A 21,426-nucleotide genomic window follows, 5' to 3' on the forward strand; every position below is an offset into this window, starting at 1 on the left:
GCAACATTTTTATGGGGGGAACCCCCTATAACACAAAGTACACTCACAATTACAATACAGTACAGTCTGATGTGAGAAGAAAAATGCATTTGCAAAGTAAGATTTGTGAGCGCTTACTGCTGCCCCTAGCGGACAGTAGCCCTCTGTGCAGCTCCTGGAGAGAGTGAAGCAGGAGGCTGGCTCCTGAGCTGAGAGGGAGGAGGAGCAGGAGAAAGGTTATGTGTGGTTAGCTTTTATCCCAGGGGGAGCCTGAAACTCTCACATTCCTGGCATAGCAAAGCTATTGAGGCAGTTGAACAGTGTGATTGCAAGAAGATCATTTTGCTCAGAGCTCTCATAGGTTACACACGCTCAAGCTGCTCTCCTGATCTGGGGATTGACACGAGCAGCGAGAACATACTGGGTCCCCAAACTGCTGCGCACATCTGCTATGCTCTGGTGAGTTTCCCGTGCCCATGCTAGGAGACGTTTGCCATATTTGTTATATTTATTTATAATGACCTGGATTATTATAGTATTTGATGTGCCTGGAATGTTTCATTTAAACTGGCTTGTAAACTCCTCGCATTATGTCTGCTGGCTGTAATTGCATTTATATGTGTTTGAATAGTTACTGTATTAGTGTTATATTAATATTCACTGTTATTTAGAACAGATATTTTGTTAATACAATGAATATGTATCTGCTGGATTAATTTTAAAATTCTAACAACGTTTTGTATGTATATATATATATATATATATATATAAATTTGCATATATTTTCCATATGTATGTATGTTCCCTTTTCTATGCATAAACTTAGTTTGCGCAAGATACACTGCACAGCCATATAATTCATGATAACAATTAATGACAGTTAATGGTATATTGTATTAAATCTGGCTGTAATTAGCACGTAAACAGAATATTAGAGTAATAGCCTTTCAATGTGTTTTTCTAGGATTTATAACATAGAATATACAATAACGTTAATATAAGTAGTATTGTCTTTACGTTTTATTTTAGGTTTTTGGTTATGTTTTTGGGAGGAGTAACTTGTAAATAAAATAGTAATTGTAATTGATTTCAGTTCACATACCTGGTTTGTATTGCAGCAACTTATATTTCCAAGATGCCAGTTATCATTAAATGCAAACCTTAGAGTGTTGCTCTGTATTATCTGTTGCTTACAAGAGGGACAGGACCCCAGTATAGGGCAACACATTTACATTCCTAGAGGAACAGAAGAATATCTGCAGGTGTTTGGTTACCCAAGCAATGGCAAAGGAATGTGTGGGGTATTTATTTTTATTGTTCTTGTTTTTGAAAACAAGCTTTTGTGTGCTTGTGGCAGAGCTGCAATTCACAAAGAATGTCAGTTACAACACAAAAGACCAAGTGATGTCAGATCTTAGCTATGTGTTAGGTTGTAGCAGCTCCTACGCTATGGAAATAAACTCTGGCTGTTTATAGAGCAGGAAATGCTCAGGTTTGTCTAAAAAAATATGCCTTATAACAGGTTATAGTTTGTGCCCAGGCCAGATGGGAAAAATAGGGGCACTGTGCAAGGTTATACCACCAAAAAAAAGTCTGCATACTTTATAGGACAACCTTAAGATGTGGGACGTGGATTTATTATTTCTATAAAATAAGTCATTTTTTCTTTAAACTGAAGTTGGACCTTTGACCCCCTTTGCCTCTGGAGAGGTCTGTTTGGCTGTTCAACTTCAACTAGGAAATGAGATGGAGATGTTGGAGGGAATGAGTGACAATACATTGCCAGTAGGGGGGCATACCAGGAATATACAGAGCTTTTAACTACATGGGGAGAGGAGGGGCAGACATTCCATTCCTCTAAAATGCAACTGCCCCTAAACAAAAACCTAAGCAATTGTTTTGCCTTTTTAAAATACAACCAAACTATAGTGCTGGCAAATAATTATTGTCACGTTGCATTAATAATTTGTGTGTTTTTGTTTTTTTAAAAGTACTTGCTACACACTTGCATGAAATGCCTTTGTAGATGTAGTTGTAAATTAACCACAAGAATTTACCATCAAGGTCAATCCATGTTGTGTTCTGAATAGGCAGGTTTTGCATTCCTGCCTCCAGCAATGTCCTAGGAAAGCTGATGTTATCTATTGACTTGCACATTACAACATATGCATTTATTTTGCATGGAAAGAATTTAGTTATATGCATATGAATGGAGGTAAAAATATGTCAGTGTAAAGCATTTTTGCCACCTTATAGAAAAATGCTCTTATTCAGTGTATCTTTTCACAGCTTTTGGGTTTTATGTGCCATTCTTCTTTTTTTTTAATTAGTTGACAAATAGCTGCTTTTATTTGGTATGCTAATATGTCTGTATATAACTCACAGTCCCTCTCTTTGTTTTCTTTTATATATAGGTTTGGCCCAGGAGTTCGATAAACCTGTCAAGAGTTTTTTTTAATTTTTTTAGGTTTTTTTTTGGTTTGTTTGAAGATGAGGACAGCTGAGGATTCATCTGGAACAGTTCTTCATCGATTGATTCAAGAGCAATTGAGATATGGGAATCTCAGTGAGAACCGTACATTATTAGCAATTCAGCAGCAGGCTCTTCGAGCTGGAGGTGGCAATGGAAGTCCCAGGTCTTCCTTGGAAAGTCTAGAGCAAGAGGAGATGCAAATGGCCCCTTCTACAAGGCAGGAACCTCAAGGGCAGGAGCATCACTGTGACCATTTTTACTTGGAAAACCCCATGTACAAAGCTTATGAATTTCAGCACAAGGGTGAGGAGCTTCCATCATATAAAGAAGCCTTAGCCAATTCTCAGTACTATGCTCAAAATGTTCAGCAGCAAGAGTCTGCCCCTCAACGGCATGACCAATCTCTCATGGAGTTGAAGCATGGTCACGTTAGGTCTCTGAGTGAGCGTCTGTTGCAGATGTCTCTAGAACGCAATGGTGCCAAACCGCAAAACCTCATGAGCTCCTCTCACAGTTTCCCCCAGCTATCTAGGCACTACCAGATGGCAGTGGCTCGTGGGCAACAGGATGAGAGGGTACAGTACAGGGAGGTTCCCACTGAGTATGCAAATTATGGACCCCCAGATCACCATGGAAATGGTTTCACTCAAGAACAAAGGCATTATTCTGGAGATTTACCTGTATACCAGCAATCTGACATCAGGTGAGAAAAAAGCCTGCTGATCCACATTCTATTGCATAAATCCTATTCATTTTTATTATGTTATTACCATTGTGATATATATATAGACTGTTGGTGCTGCAAACCAACATGCCTATAGATATTTTGAATACCCTTCATACTTATACAGGTCTTATCATTTTTGAGATATGTGAGGTGTCAGATGAACAATTTTAACTGTTTAACTGTTTTCATTAGATTGATCAGTTAAACAAATAGCAGACTATTATGTAGATCTCCCTATTATTTTTACCTATAACTCTCTCTCTCTCTCTCTCTCTATATATATATATATATATATATATATATATATATATATATATATATATATATATACATATATATTAAATATGATCTCTGTTATTTTTAATATTTCATTTAAAGACCTTTTAATAAACTTTTAGATAGTTATAGACAAATTACCATTTGTAGCAACAAAGCGGAAGCAGGGCACACGTAAGCAAATGCCTAACATAACTTGTTTAACCATGTTTAATTGTAAAATTCACCCATAGTTTATCAGTTCTTGTCTGCCATTTTGACGTGATATAGTAGTACAAAAATTTAACAATTAAATTGTTAAGTGGTAGAAATATCTTTAACTGATACAAAAAAGTTAATATTAAAATAATGCAAAACAATATAAAATTAAAGTATTAATCCTAGAAACACTGGTTGCATTTGAGACATAATTTTCATGAAATATTGAAGTGGCGCGGTTGCGACAATTCTTTATTGTTCAGACAGGAAGAAGTTTGTGGAGACAGGAAGTAGCTCTGTTTGCAAGTAATGCAGATAATGTTAATTGACCTGTTTTGCCTCACAATGAAAGAATTTTCTTCCTTACTATATCCTATAATCCCTTTGGCATTGAAGTGGTTTAGCCTTTCAGGGCCACTAACGGAAATACCAAATCTTTTGTGACTACCATGTTAAATTCCTAGAGTTCCAGTGTGTTAGGGGAAAGGAAGATCTATTATTCTGATTTGTGACTGCAAAACACATTTTATTTGGGCTCACCCTTCCTTCCAGGCTTTTGGTATATACAATTGTTCAGGAATGATATTTTCATGTGAGTAGCTACCTTATAAGGAGATAGCTCTTGATTACCTGCACAGTTGTATACTCACATACTAGATCAGCTTGTAATGAATAATCCTGAAATGTCTGAAAAAAATATTTTGAATAAAACTGTGTAGTGTGGGTCTAGCTGCATTCTCTTTAGTTGGCCAATCATAATAAACTGAGATAAAAATGTACCTAGATGTATGAGAAAATTTAGTGACTGTTGCGCAGTCCTGGACAAGTATAGATTTTAAGCTTCTCTGAATCCGTGGGAAAATTCTTCCCAAATGCAAGCTGTGCAAGATTGTACAAGTCTGTGCTTAAGAGGTAGGGCTGAATATTAATGTTTTGTGTGTGTATCAATACAGGGGATTCAAATTAATTTATACTCCTGTAAGCATATATTGATGTAGAATTACACAACACATAAATATGATTTAACTAGAAAATCATGTGTGCGGTATATTTACATAAGACGTCTTTTTTTTAATTGATTTTGTTGAGATTTGTTAAATTCACTATTGCTGTTCCAAATTGTAAGACACGTGGAGCTTTGTTAGTATTAGCGATGATACTATGAAATCTTTTACTTATATATGTACATATAGTATAGTGTATTGCTAAACTGTTCTTGTTAACTTTACAGGTTGACTCAAGATCCCAATCTAAACTATGCTCCTATGACATCATACAATTCTGCTAGCAACCACATGGCACGGATGGATGCTCTTCTTCAGGAAAATGAAAAGTTACGTAGGGAATTGGAGACTTACAGTGAGAAAGCTGCAAGGATCCAGAAGGTAAGAGCTAAACATTTTATTTCTCACACCTTCTGTTTGAATTCTAAGCAGCTCTCATCAAGCCCAGAAGAGACCTTCTCGGATATACCTGTGAAATATCCAGTTCTGTACTGCTGGGTGTCTTCACAAATATACAAGATCTCCATAATATCTGCTTACCAGAGCATTGCTTTTTACACATTATAAGCTTAAAGTGAATGTAAAGTTTAATTCATTAGTGCCCGGTTTTTAAAAATACTATTAAAAACAGGGGCACTTTCATTGATGAAACTTTACATTGCACCGTATTTGTAGAAATACTTACCTTTTACTTCTCCAAAGCCGGATCACCGATCCCCCGCCTGCTTCTTCCTGCTGTACTTACATAGCAATGACGAAACCGACTTCCTCCAATCACAGCAGGGCATCCTGAGAAGGATGCTCGGGGGGGGGGGGGCATGATTGGAGGAAGCCGGTTTCGTCATTTCTGACGTAAGTACAGAGGAGCTGAGACGGGGGGATCGGCGATCCGGCTTTGGAGAAGTAAAAGGTATTTCTACAAATACGGTGCAATGTAAAGTTTCATCAATGAAAGTGCCCCTGTTTTTAATAGTATTTTAAAAAACCGGGCACCAATTGATGAAACTTTACATTCACTTTAATGAGAGAATTATCAGCTGTTTGTCTTTTAAAGGGGCAGTCTACTCCAAAACTTGTATAAAAAGATAGATAATCCCTTTATTACCCATTCCCAGTTTTGCACAGCCAACATGGTTATATTAATATATGTTTTATCTCTGTGATTAAATTGTATTTTAGCCTCTTCTGACAGCCCCCTTATTACATGGCTATTTATAGCACAATGTTATCTATATGGTTCACATGAATTAGCAGTCTCTTGTTTTGAAAAGCTAATAAAAAAGTATGTGATAAGAGGCTGTCTGTAGTGGCTTTAGTGGTTTAAAGGTTATAAAGTATTTTAATATAACAATGTTGGTTGTGCAAAGCTTGGGAATGGGTAGTAAAGGCGTTATCTACCTTTTTAAACAAGAACAGTTTTGGTGTAGACTGTCCCTTTAATAAGCTGAACCAGAGCCTAAATCTTGGAAATCATTTATAGTTATTCCATACAGCCTATCATCAAGCAGATCTTTGTGGCTGGATACCCAGCTGGCCTTAGACAAGAAGGGGGGGGGGCTGTATCCCCCCTTGGTTTTGTTTTGCCTTCCCTGTCCCTTTCACTTTCTAAACCCCCCCTCCCCTTGATATCATCTCCCCTTTAACAGCTGCAAGAGATCTCAGCACAATGGGGCAGCCATGAGCCATTTGTTAGAGGCACACGTAAAGCTGAGGGCCGCTGACAGTTGCTCAAGCCTTGTGTTCTGCTTGAGCTGACCTGCTGTGGCATAAATGGGCCTTTGTGTACAGATGAAAAGGTGCTTGTGTTAGAAAGGCATCAGCTGTAATCAGTAGGGAGGGGAATCCAGACCATTAGCAAATGTGTAATCCAGAGAGGCAGGTGGCATTAAGCCTTCTGAAATATACAGTGTGTGCAACAACAACAAAATATATATACTGTATATTATGAAATGGTTAGGCACAATTTTATTTATAGTAATAAAAAAATAATAATGTTGATGGTGAACACAATAAATGTGATATTGACCTTTACTGAATTTTTTTTTTGTAGTTAGAGACTGAGATTCAACGTATTTCTGAAGCCTACGAGAGCCTCATGAAAGCTTCATCCAAACGTGAAGTTCTGGAGAGTGCCATGAGGACAAAGATGGAGGGAGAGATGCGGCGTATGCAAGATTTTAACCGAGATCTGAGAGGTGAGAAAACGGGAACTTTATACATTGACCATTACTGGGACTTTCTGTGCAGTATAAGCTATCCGTTATCATTACCTACTGACAATGGCTTAAGTCAGTGGCCCCTCTGTGTAAAGACAACAAGAAACTAGGTACAAAGAGTGGACAAACAAAAGGGTCTTAAGAAGGACAATAAACCTCTTACAGATCCTGACAAACCTCATTAGCTCATTACATGTTAAAGACTAGTTTAAACGTGTGGCTTTGTATACCCTGGACTTAAATCTGCTTATATAGCACCATCTAATTGGACAACTGACATGAGTTGGTTGTTAAACTGCTTTAAAACAAGATAGATATCAGAATACTACGGTTATATAGTTAAAGGGCTATGAAAGTCAAAATTAAAACTTTCACAAATCAGATAGAACGTATAATAAAAAATAAATAAATAAAGTCTTTCTAATTTACTTCCTTATTAAATTGCGCAGTGTTGTTATATGCACCTTTTCTATGATAGCAGCTCCTACTGAGCATGTGCAAGAGTTCACATTATATAAGTATATGAGCCTGTAATTTGCTGATGACTGTCACGATACAGGAAACAGAGAAATGAAAGAAAATTTGGAAATGTAATATTCAAATAAGTGGTACAGTGCTCTCTTTTATTATGCATTTGTTGATTATGCACTTCAACTGTAATGGTCTCTTTAATCAACATTACTTAAAATACATTTTTGAAAATATGTTTGGTTTCAGTGACAGTTGGACCACTCGTGGGAATATTCTAGGGAATGTACTGTGGTGCTTATTAGTAGCAGTTCTCTGTCTGCCTATGTTGAAATGACTTGTACCTGTGACTTGTAAAGTAATTTATCTCCTTGTTGTCTGTATGTAGAACGCCTGGAATCTGCTAACAAACAGTTATCTGTGAAAAGTGTTGGTCAAAGAGAAGAAAGTCAAGGAGCCATCTCTAAGCTCATTTCTCAATGTAAGTTTTTGCATATGTCATATAATATGACAATGACAACTGTCACACTGATTATTGTTAATATAATTTATTTGTGTAGTATTGCCAAATCCATAGGGCTTGCTACATAGATTATTAAACAAGTCTGAGGTACAACATTAAAGTCTTCTTTACAATGAAACTTGTGTGTAACATAAAAAAGGATACCAGGTTTCGTTCCTTTAAAAACTCTGAGTAGCTGTGTAAAAATTATTTTCCAACTGGATGAAAACACAGTTAGTCTTTATTTTTGCCTAGAAAAAAGAAGGATCTTTATTTTGTACCCAGCTACAAGTGATTATTATATATAATATATACATCTATATGTGTGTGTAGACTTTGTGCCCAGGGTCTAGACTACCTGAATTTAAAGTTAATAAGGGGTAAATGCTTTCCCTTTTTTAATGAGGAAAAGGTTGAGCTGTTTAGTCCTCTAGGGAGCAAACAAGGAATTTTATGTGATCAGCATTCTTAACATTCCAAAATCTGCTCTCCCCATCCCCCCTTCCCCTCCCGCCACAAGGGTACTTGTCTCTCTTTAGGCTTACAAGCAGAGTGTGGGTTAACATGATATGACTGTTAAAGTGCTATATTTCATCTGATTATTTACACCAGTTCTAAATACTAATAAAAGCCCAACATATTATAGAAAATCAAAGGGGCAAGGTCCTATTTTAAATAAAAACAAAAACAGAATTTTATATTCTGTTAAAATATATTTCACACAAGCACTGATATGACAATATATAAATATGGCTCAGAATTGTACATAAGTTGCCTCTTTACTGTGTATTGCACACTGGCAGTTATACATGCACTATTAAGTCTGGGAGGTTGGAATAACTACCAAAGGGAACTGGTATATCCAGGATATGTATCCTGGAGCTGTCATCTCTTTGCTACCATTTGGTTCCAAGCCTGGGAACCTAGATGTTTGTTTAACCTTTCCATGGAGCATTGGAGGCAAAGAGAAGTTTACTTTGAGATTTCTCTGAATGAACCAAGAGGAGACATTTTCTAAATAAGTGCAATGAAACCCACAAATCATAGCATAATATGTACATTGTTTCCCAGGCCTTTTCACTCCTCCTTACTTGGTTATGAGATAGCAAACTTTACAAATCTTTTCTATACCATAGATGTTTCTGTTTTTTTCACAGATCTTTACAAACATTACACCTAGTGAACATACACATAGTTCAGTTTAATTGTTGGGTAAATTATTTTACTACATTTGGTGCAGTATGTTGTGTAGTGTTTGCTCCTCATTTTTTATAGTTTGAAAGGTTTCACAAATAAAAAATATTAGTTTTTAATTTCTATGGTATTTGGTCTGCCATGTTTGTTCAAATCTTACTCTAGTCAAACACTGTGTGTGTGGATTAGTCCAATTTCTGCTGGCTAGATTTGGTTACAGAGATGAGCAAAGGAGAATTATTTGTTAAACCAATTGTAGTGGGATAGGTTATATCTATGTAGAAGAATTTGAATCTGCAAGAGAACCTAAAATGACTAAAGGTGAGGCAATAGTCGAGACCAATATTATCCCACTTATTTACCACAATTAAATAATTTCTGTCCTAAAAAGTGTACATTACTGTTTACTTTTTTCAAAACCTTTTACCATATTGAAATATTAAATGAGGGAATGTGCTTACTCTGTAGGCCGTGATCAACAGCAAGAGAAAGAGAAGCTGGAAAGAGAAGTCACCCTCCTACGCAGTGCAAATGAAGATCAGCGTCGGCGGGCAGAGTTACTAGAGCAAGCTCTTAGTAATGCGCAATCCAGAGCAGCTCGTGCTGAGGATGAACTTCGTAAGAAACGAGCCTATGTTGAAAAAGTGGAAAGGTTACAGCAGGCTTTGAGCCAACTCCAGGCTGCCTGTGAGAAGCGGGAGCAGCTGGAACTTCGTCTACGCACAAGACTGGAGCAGGAGCTGAAGACTTTACGGACTCAGCAGGTGAAAATCTTTATATCAATGTATACTAATGACATATTGACTTTGATCTGATTAGGCCATGTAGTAGAGACAAAATAAAACTTATTCATAATGCATGTTTTCCACCACAGAGGCAACCATTGGCACAGAGTGGAAATATGTCATCAGAGCTCAGTGTTCCAGTACTCTCTGAACAACTGCGAGAAAAAGAGGAGAAGATACTGGCCCTGGAGGCAGATATGACTAAGTGGGAGCAGAAGTATCTGGAGGAACGCACCATGCGCCAGTTTGCAATGGATGCTGCAGCTACTGCTGCAGCTCAGCGTGACACTACCATAATTAACCACTCTCCTCGCCATTCACCTAATAACAGCTTTAATGAGGACCTTCTGATGGTCAGCCATAGGCATCAAGAGATGGAGAGCAGGTGAGATAACTTCGATTTTTCACTGTACTATTTGGAGTTCTAAAACATTCAAATCATATAGTTCTCACCAGCTCTAGTTTATGAGTGTACAAAAATTATGTCTACTTATCTTATTGTCATAACTATCTTTGTATATTCATTTGACATATAGTATTTTTTATTTTATTTCAGAATCAAGGCTCTTCATGCACAAATACTGGAGAAAGATGCTGTGATCAAAGTCTTACAGCAACGTAAACCTTATCAAGGACCACTCCGACCTGCCAAGTCTGTGCCATCTATTTTCACACTTTCAGGGCTCACCCCAAACTCCACACGCAATGAACGATTAGCTGACACTACCCCAAGAGGAGCAACATGTAAGTCTTTAAGATTAGATACTATTACAATTTTTCAACAATGGTAACAAGTCAGATATAGTTGACAAATGTGTCCGAACTAAGAAAATTGCTTACTTTAATTTTGTATGTTACAGTTTGTGACCATGATATGTGTAGCTTAGAAGTAGAAAGAGGATAAAGGTGATATGATATAAAAACATTCAAGTATAATATGTGATTTAGCAAAGCTAAGGTTTAAACATCAGAGGAAATAATTATGATCTCAAATTGAGGTAGCATATACAATTTACATAATCCCTTCTTTACAGAAAGTGTAGTTGATTCATGGAATAGATTTCCAGTAGCGTTGGTAATGTCAAAGATTGTAAGGGAATTCAAGAATTTGTTGGATTAAATTTCAGCAGAATATATGGGCAGAGTTGAGGGACTTTCTGGTTCTTATCTATAGAGAAAAGCTATGTTTATATCAGTGTCAGCAATTCACAAAATCACACCCATTTTCTCTACTCCAAGCAGACAATCCAATCGAGTTACCGTCATCCACCAGCAACATCTCACCAAGCCACTCCAAGCATGGGAGCAGAGAGGGCAGCACCCAAACAGAATGTTCCACTGAGCAGGCAACAGAATCTCTTGTAGAGAGAAACACAACTTCTTTGCTGGGTAAGTTCTTTATCTTAATTTTCTGTGTTTTACCTCGGAGGACTGCGCTGTGAGTTTTTGTTTCTTGCCAGCCTATTGGTTTTTTTTAATGTAAACTGGAATATTTTTTACTTAAAGGGACAGTCAACACTAGAATTTTTGTTGTTTAAAAAGATAGATAATCCCTTTATTACCAATTCCCCAGTTTTGCAAAACCAACACTGTTATCTTAATACACTTTTTATTTCTGTGACTAACTTGTATCTAAGCATCTTCTGACCGCCCTTAATCACATGACTTTTAGTTATTATCTATTGACTTGCATTTTAGCCAATTAGTGCAGTGTCTGCCACTAGCCACGGGCGTGATCACAATGCTATCTATATGGCCTACATGAGCTTGCTCTCCCCTGCTGTGAAAAGTAAATAAAATAGAGGCAGTCTTCAAGGGCTTAGAAATTATCATATGTGCCTTCCTAGGTTTGCTTTCAACTAGAATACCAAGAGAACAAAGCAAAATTGTTGATAAAAGTAAATTGGAAAGTTGTTTAAAATTACATGCCCTATTTGAAAAATTAAAGTTTTTTTTTGGACTTGACTGTCCCTTTAATTTTAAAGCCAAACAAGTTGTAGATTTCACTCTACTCTTATGAGGTTTTACTTCCTCTTTAACCACTTGGGTTCCAGACATGGCAATTTGTTGTAACCACATCTGGCAAAAAAATGGGTTAAGGATATTTGTTCACCAAGTTGAATGTTGAATGATTCTGCCTTATTATGTCTGAGAAAAATTAGCATTGAGAGCATAGTTTCACAACTGCAGAAGCTGTACTCTATCACCCCCCCCCCCCCCAGAGCCTGAGCCGAGCCCTGCATAGCTGAGAGCTTTCTCCTCTCACAATCCTTGCCAAGGCTTGGCCTCCCTTGGTGATGACTAATCCCAATGAATCTCAACTATGCAGCTGGGAACAGAATGCAGGTGTGAGGCCAAGAAACTGAGAGAGAAAGGGGGAAGGGAATTATAAGCTCATGCTTGGAAGACTAAAAATTAAAAAGTCCCAAACACCCCAACAGTACCTAGCAATCAATGAGCGTCTGAGCAAGTGGATCTTGCCTTACTGGAAAATATAGAGTTTTGCTGAGAAGCTTTTGAATTTTCCCTACTTTACTTAAATGGGAGTCCTGTTATAATTGGAGTCTCAGTGATAATCGTAAGGATTTTTAGATCAGATGAGTGACCTACACATTACTTTTTGTGTGATATCTCACTTCCCTGTGTATAAATGAATTCCCCAATCCCAGAATTGCTCAATCTTCACTGAATTTTAACCACAACACTTGTTTTGTGCCGTGAAGATGCTATGTGTCTGCTGACCATTTAAAACCACAGGCATGCTTGGAATGTCCTCCATCCAGTGAAGCAGCCAATGAAAATAGAGTTTTGTAACCCAACAAACTGCTTGTCTTAATGATCTTCAGAAATTAAAGTTCTAAAGCAACACACAAAAAAGCTCCAGGGTGTGTCACAGGATCTCATGATCTCTAACATACATGGTGTCTTCACAACACAGAAATATATCCTTTATCTATATTGTTTTAATTTTCTTGGATTTTGTCCCACATTTTTATGTCCACATATTCATCTGATTGGGCATATACTGTCTGCATCATCACTGTTTTATTGAATAGTCTGTCTGAAGGGTGAATAAGTTTGTATTGAATCACTTCCTGACATAACACAAAGAAGAACCATGATCCAGTCATACATAGTCAATGTGTTCTGTGTCTTACAGATATGCAGTGAATGTATATTAATGGCTGCTTTTCTCCTGTTTCACTTGTTGGTATTTGAACCATAATTAAAAAAATGCCATGATACACAGATATTAAGAAATGAATTACTATCTTAAAAGGATACTGAACCCAATTTTTTTCTTTCATGATTTCTAATTTAGTCTTATTATTACATTTTCTTTGTTCTCTTAGTATCTTTATTTGAAAAAACAGGAATATAAACTTTGAAGCCGGCCTATTTTTGGTTCAGCATCCTGGGTAGCGCTTGCTGATTGGTGGCTACATTTTAGGTGCCGAACCCAAGATGGGCCGGCTTATAAGCTTATACATTCCTGCTTTTTCAAATAAAGATACCAGGAGAATGAAGAAAAATTGATAATAGGAGTAAATTTGAAAGTTGCTTAAAATCGCATGCTCTATCTGAATCATGAAAGAAATAAATTTGGGTTCAGTATCCCTTTAACTTATAAACTTCAACTTGGTGGCATAATAATAAGTAGTAAACTATTCAAGACAAAGCAACAAGTTAATTTAAAATATTTTTTAGATTGTAATGTATTTTTGTTTGATAATTAAACCAATATGCTACACAGTATGTATTTGTTTAATAAAAAAAAAATAGCTTAATCATGCCTTTTTGTTTACTGCAGAATCCTTTGCTTCTTCCAAAAACTCCAATATTTCCGAGATGGTGGAAATTCTTATCTGAACTGCCATTTGTCTGGACTTACCCATCAGCCTTAGGATAAGGCCCTTGTTATCAGTGATCAGAAGATGATGTTGAGGCATCCCTAAGCATACAAGCTATGGATCCATGTCTGTTGAGTAACATCCCTTGGCTGAAATGAAACAAGGTGTATGAAGCTTAAATCTAGAACCATCGCTGCAACACAAAGTCCACAAGTTTCACCTGAGAATCTAAACTGAGAAATGAGTTTTGAGAACTTCTGGGTTCTACGTTCTCAACCATCTGATGTTGTGGTCTTTAAATATCATGGTTGTCCCTCATTACGAGTCAAAATCTTGCTTACCTTAAGCTTTAAAGAAAACACATGAACACATCAGAAGGAAGCATAGAAAAGTCCGGTTTTGGCTTTGAAACTGCCTTGGGCCAACAACTCTTGCTGCTAGAGAAAGTTACACAGAACTGTTTGAGGAGTGAAGTGGTTAAAAGTTTCTGGACTTGTGTCCTGAACATTTTTGTGTAAATATTTATGTGTTTATTTTTATAAATCCCTCTCCATATTTATAAAAACCCTTTTCCTACCTTATCTCTGGACTTTCACCTTCTTTTTTGGTTAAAACCCATGTAAGCTACTGGGATCTGACCTATAATGAAGCTCTTAAATTACTTTCCATGAGAAGCTCTTAGAATATTTTTGCAAGAGCCTGCAGATATTTAATCTACACCACAAATGTTCTATGTTGTATTTATTATATATTGTTAAAATCTCCTCCTTTTGTTCTAAACAGTTTTCTAGCTTAATTACTGTTGCGGGTCAACAGTGGTTACTTCACGTCTCAACTCTTGTGTATTGTTTACAATTTGACATCAATAAAAAAAATTGCATAGAGCAGTTGTAAACTTTTAATTATAGAAAGAAAATGGTCGACCCCTTTCCCGAATCCTTTCCCTACCAGAAAGGACCATCATTAGTGCATTTTGTATGCAATAAAAAAACATTGCAAACCTTTGAAAGGATTAAAATGTAATATATATTTTGATATTTTATTTCTGCCTATTTGCGCTGTGAAGTTTTGAGTTTTCTTCCAAAGACGTATGAATCTGATTTTTTTTTTTTGTGAGTGTACTTTAAGTTATCAAAAGTATTTAAAATGTAAGCGTGGCTGTTGTTTAATATTATTCTGCTTTGTTATATGCTGCCTGGATGCTACCTGGTTCTGCTGTTGCAGACCAGACTATTGTTATTTTAAATACAGAACAAAATAAATTTGCAAATAAAACAATGCAGTGTGTATCATTGTTACTTATTTCTATTCAAATAACAAAAAATTTGAAGAATTTGGGGGGTTTATCAACATTATGAAATTTCCATCTCTGTTGGTTGTGTACAGACCATATTTAAAAAGATATCAAACTCAAATACAATTACCCATAAAGGGCTAGAATCAATGCCGCTAGATTATAAGTGGAGCGCAAAGTATTGCTTCCGGAAAATCAATATATGCGCTCCACTTAGTAATATCAGCGCATGCAAATGTCTACTGGTATTACAAATGAGGAGCAATGCGAACGCAACGTCACGTTCGCATTGCACAGAAGCATTGCTCTCACAAGAGCGTGCTTCCATAGGCTCCAATGGGAGTCTCGTTCTCATTCTGTGAGATATGGCATGAGAACTAGTGCAGCAAAGGGGGTAAGTCACGAAGCGATGTGCAGCAGATTTAAATATATATGTATATATATTTATGTGTTAATATGTGTATATATACATATATATTTATGTGTTCATATGTGTATATATTCATATACATATGTATGTGTAAATATGTGTATATATACATATATATGTACAGTATGTGTTACTATGTGTATATATACATATATATTTATGTGTTAATATGTGTATATATTCATATACATATATTTATGTGTTAATATGTGTATATATTCATATACATATATATGTATGTGTTAATATGTTTATATATTCATATATATATATATATGTGTGTATATATTCATATACATATATATTTGTGTTAATATGTGTATATATTCATATACATATATATTTATGTGTATATATTCATATACATATATATTTATGTGTTAATATGTGTATATATACATATATATTTGTGTAAATATGTGTATATATACATATATATTTATGTGTTAATATGTGTATATATTCATATACATATATATGTATGTGTTAATATGTTTATATATTCATATATATATATATATATATGTGTGTATATATTCATATACATATATATTTGTGTTAATATGTGTATATATTCATATACATATATATTTATGTGTTAATATGTGTATATATACATATATATTTGTGTAAATATGTGTATATATACATATATATTTATGTGTTAATATGTGTATATATTCATATACATATATATGTATGTGTTAATATGTTTATATATTCATATACATATATATATATGTGTATATATTCATATACATATATATTTGTGTTAATATGTGTATATATTCATATACATATATATTTATGTGTATATATTCATATACATATATATTTATGTGTATATATTCATATACATATATATTTATGTGTAAATATGTGTATATATACATATATATTTACAGGGATAACACAGTCTCCATAGACCGCAATGGGATTTTTCTAACACCCCACACCCGCCACTTTTAACCCCTTAAAACTGCCTCCTGCAGTTATTATTAATTAAAAAAATGCTAGATATTTTATTTTTTATAATACACACTACACTAAATTTTGGGGGACATTTTTAAAATTAACTAGAGGTCTGACTTCTGGTTAATTTTCAGAGCGCTAATTGCTACCGCCAGCTTGCCCATTTACGGGCGCACAATAAATTAACTTGTAATCTAGACCAAAATACTTACGCTCAGTAGAAAAAAACTTCTGCAATGTACTTTCACTATTTTGCCCATGTTTCCTATAATTTTTAGAGGGACATTGAACTATAACATTGTATCTGCTGGAGTGTAGTAAATTGTTAATAAACAACTAATTTACCTTTATTTTGTTATTTGAAATTGCTGCTTTTTGAAACCGCTACCCATACTAAAAATATGAATACTACAGTAATCTCCATAGAAAAGCTATGTAAACATGAGGCAACAGCTGTAATCTTCCCGTGCGGAAGAGATAGGTCCTAAAATGCTTATTTTCAATTGCCCTTTGTCTATGCAGAAAGGGATAAGATAAGGAGACATTGGTGTATAAAGAGAAATATACAATTAGGAGCTTTGATCTTGCATGCTCAGCCCATTTAAATTGGTTGTGTTTTCAATGAGCAAAAATAGCTATTTCATGTGAAATAATTTCCCATACATTTTATATTGTGCATCTGATATAATAAGTCATTGAAAATACATTAAGGGGAAACCAATTTTACAGTGAGTGTCCCTTTAACTCTGAGAACTGGCGCTTTTTTATTTACCATGATAGCTACAGTAGATACTGCAGACCTCTAAACACTGATAGAAACAGAATTTGACGGTAGATAAGAACCAAGGGCGCGATCCGATATACATCGTAGTTTGCGGCGCAAGCGAGCGAACCCCCGCCGCCTGTAGTTTCAGCTCGCAACTCGAGCTATCCAATATACCCCGCCGGCAATTGCTAAAGTGCCGTAAGTCGGATAAACTAGCGATGTCCAGAAATCTGCGTAAGTTCAAATTTCTGGATACGCCAGTGACTTACGGCACTTTAGAAACTGCCGGCGCCTACAAAACCTGAAGTTATTAAATCTCCCGTACTGTCTAACACGCCTTCCAAACATAGCCCGACACGTACACCCCTCTATCCGCTATCCGGACCCTGCCGCACCTAATAAAGTTATTAACCCCTAAACCGCTGCTCCCGGACCCCGCCGCCACCTACATTAACTACCCCCTAATGTAAGCCCCTTACACCGCCGCCACCTACATTAACTACCCCCTAATGTGAGCCCCTTACACCGCCGCCACCTACATTAACTACCCCCTAATGTGAGCCCCTTACACCGCCGCCACCTACATTAACTACCCCCTAATGTGAGCCCCTTACACCGCCACCACCTAATGTGAGCCCCTTACACCGCCGCCACCTACATTACCTACCCCCTAATGTGAGCTCCTACCCCGCCGCCAGCTATATTAAAATTATTAACCCCTAATCTAATCCCCCTACCCCACCGCCAGCTATATTAAAATTATTAACCCCTAATTTAATCCCCCTACACCGCCGCCAGCTATATTAAAATTATTAACCCCTAATTTAATCTCCCTACACCGCCGCCAGCTATATTAAATACATTAACCCCTAATCTAATCCTCCTAAAGTAATCAGCTCTATTACCAGCCCTTAAAAGGGCCTTTTGCGTGGCATTGCCCCAAAGTAACAGCTCTATTGCCAGCCCTTAAAAGGGATTTTTGCGGGCCATTGCCCCAAAGTAATCAGCTCTTTTACCAGCCCTTAAAAGGGCTTTTTGCGGGGCATTGTCACAAAGTAATCAGCTCTTTTGCCTCTAATCTAAATCCCCCTACACCGCCGCCACCTATATTAAATGTATTAACCCCTAATCTAATCCCCCTACACCGCCGCCACCTATAATAAATGTATTACCCCCTAATCTAATCCCCCTACACCGCCGCCACCTATATTAACTATATTAACCCTAATTATATTAGGGTTAATATAGTTATTATATTATATATATTAACTATATTAACCCTAATTATATTAGGGTTAATATAGTTAACATAGTTATTATATTATATATATATATATATTTAGTATAATAACCCTATCTAACTCTAACACCCCTAACTAAATTCTTATTAAAATAAATCTAATTAATATTATTAATTAAAATATTCCTATTTAAATCTAAATACTTACCTATAAAATAAACCCTAAGATAGCTACAATATAATTAATAATTACATTGTAGCTATTTTAGGGTTTATATTTATTTTACAGGTAACTTGGTATTTATTTTAACTAGGTACAATAGCTATTAAATAGTTAATAACTATTTAATAGCTACCTTGTTAAAATAATTACCAATTTACCTGTAAAATAAATCCTAACCTAAGTTACAAATACACCTACACTATCAATAAATTAAATAAACTACAAATATCTAAACTAAAATACAATTAAATACACTAAACTAAATTACAAAAAAAAACAAACACTAAATTACAAAAAATAAAAAAAGATTACAAGAATTTTAAGCTAATTACACCTATTCTAAGCCCCCTAATAAAATAATAAAGCCCCCCAAAATAAAAAAAATGCCATACCCTATTCTAAATTAAAAAGTAACCACCTCTTTTACCAGCCCTTAAAATGGCTTTTTGCGGGCATGCCCCAAAGTAATCAGCTCTTTTGCCTGTAAAAAAAAATACAATACCACCCCCCACCACCCACATACCCCTACTCTAAACCCACCCAAACCCCCCTTAAAAAAACCCTAACCCCCAGAAGATCTCCCTACCTTGAGTCGTCTTCACCCAGCCGGGCCGAACTCTTCATCCAGATGTTAATATAGTTAATATATATAATATAACAACTATATTAACTATATTAACCCTAATATAATTAGGGTTAATATAGTTAATGGTGGCGGCGGTGTAGGGGGATTAGATTAGGGGTTAATTAATTTAATATAGGTGGCGGCGGTGTAGGGGGATTAGATTAGGGGTTAATACATTTATTATAGGTGGCGACAGTGTAGGGGGATTTAGATTAGAGGCAAAAGAGCTGATTACTTTGTGACAATGCCCCACAAAAAGCCCTTTTAAGGGCTAGTAAAAGAGCTGGTTACTTTAGGGCAATGGCCCGCAAAAAGCCCTTTTAAGGGCTGGCAATAGAGCTGTTTACTTTGGGGCAATGCCACGCAAAAAGCCCTTTTCAGGGCTATTTGTAGGGTTAGATTTAGGTTTAGTGGTAGGGAAATTTTAGTATTTTAGGGGTTAATTAATTTAATATAGGTGGCGGCGGTATAGGGGGATTAGATTAGGGGTTAATAATTTAATATAGGTGGCGGCGGTATAGAGGGATTAGATTAGGGGTTAATATAGTTTAAATAGGTGGCGGCGGTGTAGGGGGCTCACATTAGGGGTTAATATAGTTTAAATAGGTGGTGGCGGTGTAGGGGGATTATATTAGGGGTAACATAGTTAATGTAGGTGGCGGCGGGGTAGGGGGCTCACATTAGGGGGTAAAACATTTAATGTAGCTAGCGGCGGTATAGGGGGCTCAGATTAGGGGATGATATAGATAATGTAGGTGGCGGCGGGGTCCGGGAGCGGCGGTTTAGGGGTTAAACACTTTATTAGGTATGCGGCGGGGGATCGCGGTTGAAAGGTAGATAGACATTGCGCATGCGTTAGGTGTTAGGTTTTATTTAGCAGTTCGCGGTTGACAGGTAGATAGACATTGCGCATGCGTTAGGTGTTAGGTTTTATTTTGCAGCCAGTTTAGGGAGTTACACAGCCTAACTACGCCTGCAATTTGTGGCGAGGTGAAAATGGAGTAGGATTTCTCAATTTTCGCCACGTAAGTCCTTACGCTGTATATTGGATACCAAACTGCGCTGGTTTGGTATATCTGTCTATGGGCCAAAAAACTACGGCTGAAGGCAGAAATATACGAGCGTAACTTCTAGGTTACGCCGTATATGTGATACCAAACCAGTGCAAAATTTGGCGTCGCCGGCTTTTGCGGGCGACGCTGCATATCGGATCGAGGCCCAGAAAGGCCCATCAAGTCTACCCATATTACATGTTACTTTTTCCTTAGGATAGCCTTATGCATGTCCCAGGCATTTTTAAATTCCTTTACAGTCTTTGTGTTTACCACCTCAAATGGAAGTTTATTCCATGAATCCACCACCCTTTCTGTAAAAAAATGCTTCCTCAAATTTCTCCTGAATCTACTACCCTCTAACTTTAGATTGTGACCCCTTGTTTTGGCATTTATTTTTTTGTGAAAAATGCTTTCAGCTTCTATTTTATTAAGTCCCTTCATATATTTGAAGGTTTCTATCATGTCACCTCTTTCCCTTCTATCCTCTAAACTATACATATTTAGATCATAGAGTCTTTCTTTGTACGTTTTATGTTTTAGACCATTCTATATTTTAATATTTTAGACTGATTCTCCAACATTCTACAGAAGATTGTTTGATTAGTGTGGTAGCTAATTTATATCTGTTTCTATTCCGTCACTTCAGAGGACATGAAATGTTTCAAAGGATATTCCTGGGCTGTTGATCAATACAAATCTTTCTTTAAAATATGACAGTTTTAAATGCATAAAAAAACATTTTGTAGGCAGACCTAAACTGCTGATATATACATGTCCTGCATATATAAAGAGTAAAGTATTTTGATATTCCTTCAAAGGGATAGGAAACCCACACATTTTCTTGTGTGATTCAGACAGAGCATTCACTTTTAAAAAGTTTCCAATTCTAGGATCAGATTTGCTTCTTTCCCACGGTATTGTTTTTGAAGAGATACCTAGGTAAGGTGTCTAGAGTAATATATGGCAGAGAATAATGCTGCCATCTAGTTTTCTAGCTAATGTATAACATTCTTGCAAAACTGCTGCCGTAAAGTACTCTAGACACATTCACGTTCCTGAACTTACATTCCTGCTTATCAACAAAGGATACCAAAAGTACAAAGAAAATTTTAAAGTGAATTGGAAAGTTGTTTAAAATTGCATGTTCT

The 21,426-nt window shown here is 36.3% G+C and overlaps 1 protein-coding gene across 2 annotated transcripts; it reads left to right on the forward strand.

The window, feature by feature from the left end:
• Positions 1-311: 311 nt before the first annotated feature.
• Positions 312-14,951, forward strand: AMOTL2 (angiomotin like 2). Of its 2 annotated transcripts, none has more exons than XM_053709791.1 (10): positions 312-438; positions 2,394-3,155; positions 4,885-5,038; positions 6,708-6,852; positions 7,730-7,822; positions 9,506-9,801; positions 9,912-10,207; positions 10,379-10,566; positions 11,062-11,211; positions 13,634-14,951. In XM_053709791.1, the coding sequence occupies exons 2-10, from the start codon at positions 2,470-2,472 to the stop codon at positions 13,690-13,692; spliced, it is 2,067 nt and encodes a 688-aa protein (XP_053565766.1). In that variant the 5' UTR covers positions 312-438; positions 2,394-2,469; the 3' UTR covers positions 13,693-14,951. The 2 variants fall into 2 exon arrangements, with proteins under 2 accessions (XP_053565766.1, XP_053565767.1); XM_053709792.1 differs by having other exon boundaries at positions 11,065-11,211.
• The last annotated feature ends 6,475 nt before the right edge of the window (positions 14,952-21,426 follow it).

The sequence above is a fragment of the Bombina bombina genome, chromosome 4 (genome assembly GCF_027579735.1).
Source record: "Bombina bombina isolate aBomBom1 chromosome 4, aBomBom1.pri, whole genome shotgun sequence".
NCBI lineage: Eukaryota > Metazoa > Chordata > Amphibia > Anura > Bombinatoridae > Bombina > Bombina bombina.